Source organism: Aphanomyces astaci (genome assembly GCF_000520075.1).
Source record: "Aphanomyces astaci strain APO3 unplaced genomic scaffold supercont1.12, whole genome shotgun sequence".
NCBI lineage: Eukaryota > Oomycota > Saprolegniomycetes > Saprolegniales > Verrucalvaceae > Aphanomyces > Aphanomyces astaci.
Window position 1 is genome coordinate 438092 of NW_009798275.1, and position 7810 is coordinate 445901.

At 50.7% G+C, this 7810-nt stretch overlaps 2 protein-coding genes across 2 annotated transcripts; one reads left to right on the forward strand and one right to left on the reverse strand.

Moving 5' to 3' along the window:
• Positions 1 to 845: 845 nt before the first annotated feature.
• H257_06204 (hypothetical protein) lies at positions 846 to 1924 on the forward strand (the record flags this gene model as incomplete). The annotated part of the gene is made up of 2 exons (XM_009831348.1): positions 846 to 1317; positions 1524 to 1924. 2 exons carry the CDS (start codon positions 846 to 848, stop codon positions 1922 to 1924), a joined length of 873 nt encoding a protein of 290 aa, XP_009829650.1.
• A 2503-nt stretch (positions 1925 to 4427) lies between these two features.
• H257_06205 (hypothetical protein) lies at positions 4428 to 4844 on the reverse strand (the record flags this gene model as incomplete). Its single annotated transcript, XM_009831349.1, has 1 exon — positions 4428 to 4844. The coding sequence occupies one exon, from the start codon at positions 4842 to 4844 to the stop codon at positions 4428 to 4430; it is 417 nt and encodes a 138-aa protein (XP_009829651.1).
• Between the last annotated feature and the right edge of the window lie 2966 nt (positions 4845 to 7810).

Consider the following 7810-nt stretch of genomic DNA (forward strand, 5'->3'; position numbering starts at 1 on the left):
CAACTACGGTGATCCTGTGCCAGATGCGACATCTATCGCGTCCGACACCTGGACGTTTGGGACCTCTACGGCTGAACCGCAAAATCTCTATTTGCTGCCTGATTCCACTGGACCCACCGGCTCCGTGGCGGCAACAAGCGGCGGATTTACCAATTTCTCCGCTGTCCTTTACGAATGACCAGTAACGTTAACACTACGAAATTATTAAACAGTAGCTCCTTACTACGAAGTACATCGTACTTTTACGTTGAAAAGTGTATCACGAGTTTATGCGTGGGGTTGGTGGACCCATGCGCAATCAACGTGAGAAGCCAACATTCCTGTAAGGCGTGGATTTGTCGGGAGGCGAGCTGGCTGCCACCTATACCGTAAGATGGGAGATCCCCATCGACGTGGCCAGCTGAAGCCCTCTCACAAGACCATCGCATTCGGTGCTGTTATTGGTCGTGGGGCCGACAAAGAAGTGCGCATCATACGCGCTGCATTGTTTTACTGTTACATTTGTAGTTGACATGTAGATAGATATTAATACTTCCTCCGTTCAGGAATACCTGTGTGAAGTTGCTTCGAAAACCATATTTCAGTCAAAAAATCTCGAAAAGACTTGCGAATACGCCCAATCGATATCCAATGAAATTCTCTGCAACGCAGTATTTTTAGTTTTTTTATATTACCTCTACCCATCAAGATGTGGGTTCTGGAACTTTCGACGCGGACAGCGAAAAACTAAAAACATACGTTACTCAGTCACTTTTCATCCGTTGGTCCTCAAACCACGCGCAAACGCTTGCTCTTGACGCGTACATAACGGAACCGATCTGGAAGAACTCCAACGAACATTCAGCATGGCGAGGTCTGCGACCGGTCGTGAACTCACGGACGACCAACGAACGGCATTGTACCATCGTCTTCTACAGCTCAAGAAGAACGGCCGTGTCGGTTCCGGGGACATGAAGGAGCTCATGCGCACGTTCAATGTCTCGCGACAAACCGTATCCCGCATTTGGCTCCGAGGTTGCCATACGGCTGCTGAGACGGGATGCGCCAAGGTTGCGTCAAAGAAGAGAGGTCGCTGTGGTGCGACCCGCAAGCACGATGGTAACAGTGTACGAGACGTCGTGACAAGTAAGCCGTCGTACCGACGATCCAACTTCCGTTCATTGGCGGCTGCAACTGGGATACCCAAGATTTCGCTTTGGAATCTCCTGCAGGCCAACAAACTTCGCCGCCGCACGAGCCGTGTGAAGCCCATGTTGTCCGTCAAGCAAAAGTCCGACCGCTTCAACTACGTCCAGAAGTTAGTGCGGTCGGGTCATGGTCGCTCTTGTGTGTGGTATGATATGTTGGACTATGCGCACCTCGATGAGAAGTGGTTCTACATCACTCCAATCAATCGCCGCTACTACCTTTGACATGATGAACCCATTCCCCAACGGAAGGTCCAATCCCAGCGCCACATCACTAAGGTGATGTTCTTGTGTGCGGTTGCGCGGCCTAGATTTGACTTTGGACGGCGCGTCAAGTGGGATGGCAAGATTGGACTGTGCCCATCGTCGAAACCAAAGTGACGGCACGTCGGAGCAAGAATTGTGACCGTGGCACGCCCGGCACTGTCGCCATGACGGTGACAAAGCCCATCTACCGTCGACTGTTGGTTGACAAGGTTATACCAGCTATCCAAGCGAAGTGGCCTGGGCGGCGTGGTGGGACAATTTACCTGCAGCAAGACAACGCGCGACCGCATGTTGCTGTTGACGACGCAGAGGTGGTGGCTGCCAGCCGCAAGAACGGCTGGAACATACAGCTGGTCGCGCAGCCAGCAATGAGTCCGGACTTCAACGTCCATGACCTTGGTTTCTTCAACGCTATCCAAAGTCTACAGCACCAGACTGCTGTGCGGACAATAGGAACGGAGGAAGTATAATTCGTCGCCCCCGACAATTGAACCCAACATGGTTTTAATTGGACGAAACAGAATTCAGAGAACGCACTCTCATTGGCTTCTTTTCAACAACACCAGACTTTGCAAAACAAGTAACGTTACCCAAGATTTCATTACAATCTTCCCTCACGCTTTCTCTTACGGACTTTATCCAAGGCATCACTGTAAGTGCTTGTGTAGCCCTCATACGCCGCCTCAAACAACTCATAGCTGATGTACTTTGAAAAGGCAAGCGACAGGGTCAGGCGCTCCGAGTACTTTCGCCGATTGGCTCTGATCGTTTCCTTGCCGAACGAGCGCACAGGCTGAAAGAGGCCCACAACAGCGTCCCCTGTAAACCATTGAATCCACGCGTCTTTGGCTGACCTTGCTGTAGTGATAACAGCATGCGTGACAAATGCATCGAGGGTAGTCTGCCGTTGAGACTTCACAACAGAAGCAGGCAGTGATCGGCAAGACTCTGTGGCGGCATGAATGCCGCTGGCATGCGGTGAGGTGCCATGGTTATTCAGACGCTTTACAATTGCATCGCATAGAGCATCTACGCTCATTGAGCCGACGTTGCTATCATCGGTAGCCGTGGCAACTTTGACGCGCAATAGGTTTCTGGGGTCAACTTCGTTAGTAATACTCCGTGTAATGAGGTATTGACAACACGTCTTTGCATCTTCCCAACGGCACCATGCCATCAGCTCCCTAAAGTTGAAGCGCCGTTCGGGAGACTCAAATACCCGATAAAAGCTGCCACCCCGCCTCAAGATGTGTAAAGTTATCCCTAGAATTTTTTTATAATTTTGGAAAATCAAGGAAAATCGGATACTAACGTAAATATAAATAAGAAATTACTAGTTAGAGCACAAATAATTACCTGTTGGTAGCTCAGAGCATCTTTCGACGGCGTTTTTGATGAACAACCGCACTTGATTTTGCTCAAGGTTCTTATACCAGTTCAGCCTCGGTGTACCAGTGGCCTCGAGGGTGTAAGCAGGGAACACAAATGACTGAGTTGCTAAGTTTGGACTGACTCGCTTGACGAGACCAAGGTAGTCGCGAAACAATCCGCAAACACGTAGACATGGAAATGACTTCTCGTCCACGAGGTTGTATACCTGGCAGTCGCTTTGCACGCTCGCCTTCTTGTGCCAACGGAGCCTGACCGATACATACTCGGTGTGCTCATCTTGGTGCATAGCAACATCGTCCCAGGTAAGACTCAACATCTCGCTGATGCGGAAACTTCCAAGATAGCTGGCACTGAGCATGAAGCGGAACAGAGAACCACGAAAGGGGTGGGCAGTTGACAACGAGTTGATCAAGCACGACAACTCAAACACCGAAAGAGGATGTGCCTTGTTCTCGTCATCAATGTTGTGTTTTTGGTTGTATTTTTGCAATCCCACAACGTACTGCTTGGATTCAACATCCAAGCAGTGCTGAGCAGGGCTGGGTTGGGGTCCCTTTTGAGGTCAGCGAAGTAGGCAACCAGAGCTGTCTTAGCAGAGTTAACAGTCCGTGCCGTCCGTCCAAGGTGGTGGAAAAATTCCGTGCAGGATCCAGGGCCTGCTGTGCGTGCTTCAATTGCAAGCACGTTCTCGCAGAACGTGAAGAACTGTTTTTGGTACGTTTTGTACGTTCGTAGCGTCGAAGTTGAGCGAAATGAACCTTGAATTGTTGCTTTGGATGGTACGGTGGTTGCGCTCACGATGTCGAATGATTAATTTGTTCTGTGCAAGATGAAGCGACGCCCTGTATTTTTAGTTTGATATTCCATAACCGTCCAATCATAGGCTGTACATGTTTAATGTAAATGATATGTTTTCACCCGACAAGTAGGTTGTCCAATCAATGTATGAATGTTGTCGGTCAACCAATTACATAACGCAAATTGTCGGACCTGCCAATCCCATGCCCTGAAAATTGTCGGTTCCCAGGTATATGTCAGTTGCGAAGAGAAAAAATCTGTAAATACTTATTCAGCCAATATATTATTTTCTGAAATACCTCGTTCGTAAACTATACCCATGAAACTTTGCAAATCCTGCATTGATTTGCAGAAAGGCGGCAAGTTGCAAGAATAATGGCGCCAACTTAGCTCGATGGCCGACGCACTGGGCGTCCTAGTACCAAGCAAATCAAGCGAACGCCCAAGAAGCACAAAAACCTCTACCATACCTACGAGAAAAAGCTTCATATAATCAACGGGCGCAAAGAACATTCCTTGGAGCCCACCATCGACACGTTCTTCCCCGGTGTCGCGGGAGCCAAGTGCACTACATACTGGAAGCAGATCCTGCGCTGGGAATCACAACGGGACCACATCCCTATGGCAAATAGTAGTCACTGGGGCTTAACCCTAACCTAATCAGAAGCTGCTTGGCAGCCAATAATCTAACTCGGGTTCTGCGAATGGCAAATTCGCAACAATCCTCCCCAACGATTGCGTCACGCCCAACACAGTTGTCATCGCCTTGACTTGAGTATCGGCCTAGTTAGAGCGCACGTAGCTCTTGAACTCAGTTGGAATGTCTTCGAACAAATTGGCCCGTTCCCATGCGTCTTCAATTTCTTTTAGGCCGCGGCAGCGAAGGCACACTTTAAACGAGGTCAATCGATCGTTGTAGGGGCAGTCGAGAAACTGGTGGACCACATGACCGTCGGCGTTGTGCGCAATGTGGCGCAGCAGTTCTTCGGTCACATTCAAGGTGTCGTCGGCGTAAAACTTCAGACGACTACAGTAGGCTTTACCGACCTCCCCCGTCACCAAATTTTTGAATTTGAAAATCAAATCGGATGTTTTCTTGACCACTTGAGCTGGTCCACGCCATGTAACACTTAGCTTTGAGTTCGAAATCGACAACACGTCCATGTAAAGCACAAAATCGCCAATGTTGAACTGGGGCATTTCCGCGCCTTTTTCTTCGATCTTCTTTCATTGATTTTTCTGACGCTTTCTTGTCGAAGCATCCACCACCGTCACATGCATTTTGGCCAAGGCGATTGTTATCGCCGCCATGTCATTGTTTCGCCACGACAGCAAGTCGTCTAACGTTGAAACCATTGTTGCCACCGGAATTGGAATGCGATCCAAGGGCGACATCCCTCGGCTTCCCGTCATGGCAGTAGTCGGTGCTACACCACCGAGTGTATCGGACGGACTTTGGTTGAGTACCAACATCACCACTGGGACAATCAGCCGCCACTGGTCTGGCTGCATTAACCACTTGGACAGGAGTGCACGGAACACCTTGAGGGTCGTTTTCATCGCACTTTTGACTGTTCCGTTCGCCCACGGACATCTGGCCGTGGTAAAATAATGATGTGCCCCCAGCACATGCTTGAGCTCGGCAATCACCTCGTTCTTGAAGTGCGATCCCTGATCACTCACTCAGTAAAAACGCTGAAACATTGCAGCAAACAATGCTCCACAACTTGCGCGATCGGCACGTCGGATTCCCACAACCACTTGACCTGGGGCTGAATTATCCTTGACCACAAGGATGTAGCCACCATCCATGTAGAGAAAATCCCAATGAAGGATTTCATTGGGCTTTGTGGTATGTGCCGATGCACCAAATGGGCGACAAACATGACTACCCGTACTGGCACAATGCAAACTACGGCCTACAAAGTACGATACGTCCGAGGCAATGTCGGACGACCAAAATCGATCCACTAGGATCTGCTTCGTCGCGTTGATTCTACAGTGTCCTCCCACACCAAAATGTGCGACCACACAGAACCGCATCTGCAGGTCACTGACAGACGTCGAAATCCACACCGCTCCAGTGGCGGTCTTGGGCACCGGCACATCGTTGTCGGCCACTTCAACCTGGTGTTCCACCAGCTCAGCGACAGGAAATTCCCCATTTCCAACGGCTTAGACTTGATAATCCATGATCTCGGCCATGGTTGGCCAAATGAATTCGCCATTTCGCAACGGCAAAATCTTCTACGGCACGTCCACGATGGGGCATATAAGATTGGAATTTGTTCCCCATCGGGACAACAAATCCGCCCACACGTTGACATCACCAGAGATGTCATGAATGATGTAATCGTACCCCATGAGTAGTAGTGCCCAGCCATCGAGTTCCGCTGCCGTGTACTTCGGGATCGTGGCGTTCACACTGGCCGCGTTAAAAATGAACTTGAGGTTTGCGTGGTCGGTGAACAACGCAAATCCACCGGGCTTGTGGAGCAGGTAGTCTGCACACTCCACGATCGAGAACGCCTCCTTTTCGACGATTGCCCATCGTTGCGCCGCGCCAGAAAATGTCCTGCTCAAAAACATCAGCGGCTCATGGTCTTGCACGATCCACCTGATCAATTTGAGTCGCAACGCCGCCCCAATGCAAATAGCTGGCGACAGCGAACACACAAATAAGCCGCTCCGGCTTTAGATGGGCGAGGACCACCACACGGCCCAGGGCATCCTTGCAACTTGTGAGGCACGCTGCATGCTCAGAGTTCCAACCCACGTCGGGCAACACCACTTTGGCAACTTTCTGTCGAGTTCGTCCACCACCCGCCTTGTACACCGACTCCAGCAGATCGGTAATCGGCTGTACAATGACATTGTACTTCGGAATCAACATGCGCATCCAATTCATGGCGCATATGAATTGCTACAGATCTTGCCCGGTCACCGGCATCTTCAGATCTTGCAACGCCTTGATGCGTTCCGGGTCGTGCTTGACTCCTTCGGACGACAAAATTCGGCCACACCAGCGCGCTTCGGTTTCAAAGAACCGACACTTCTTCGGGCTCAGCTTTAGTCCGCGCGACTCAAAGATGGCCAGGGCGCATTCGAACGCGGCCAACAAACCCTTCTTCGACTTGTCGTAGCCCAACAAATCGTCCAACCAGATCAACAACGAGCGGTAGAGCTCGTCTTGGAACATTTGTTGAACCGATGATTGGCACGCGCGTCGGCGGGTACACTGTGGTGTCGGTCAGGAACGAAAACATTTCTTGCGACTCTTCGTCCAGCGCAAACTGCCAATAACTCTTGAAAAAGCCGAGGGTAAAGAACTCACTGGCACCGGCAAGGTGATCCAAAATTACCTCCAGCATCGGCATCGGCCGAATGATGCGCTCCGTCTGTGCATTCACTGGACGGACGTCCACAGTCTTTGGAAAATCGTTCGCTACGGAATTCTTGACGATTAATGGTGCCGAGCACCATTTTGACCGGGGATTGCGGTAGCATAAACCCGCCGCCTGTAACTCTTCAACGTGCTTGGCCATGAGGTTCTGCTGCTCCTTCGAATAGCAGCACGCCTTGCACCGCACCGGTTCCGCCGCTAGCCTTAAGCGTCACACGTATCGGCGCTACATCCACCGGCGGATTTCGGGCCAACGAAAGCCGAAACAGGACTTCGTAGGCAATAACAGCGTCCACATTGCCATAGAGAATTCCTCGCCGCATCCCGGGGCACGACATTTGCTGACCTTGTCCTTCAGCTTCGCGCGCACCACAGCTTGGTCGTTTTCTTTCGGCCAATCAGTAGTCACTCTTGAGCGACACCATCGCTTTCGCCATCGAGTTCAGGTCCAACCTTTAGACCTCACGCGCCGATAAAATGTATTCTCGCCAGTCGTTATCGGTTATATCTTCAAACGACTTTCCAAAATCATGTGCGCACACACGCGGCAAAATCTTATGGTCAATGCATGCCGCCAACGGTATCAAAAACGTGGTAGCACCAATGCTGCGGATGAGCACTTAGACACGTCGCGAGTACGCTAGATACTTATCCATGAACGCTTGCGCTTCGTGCTGCCCTTGTACATAGGTGCTAGCGGCTCCTGTTGCACGCCTACTGGGCTGGTTGCCGCTGCGCTTCTCCAACAATGCTTTGTCGCTGA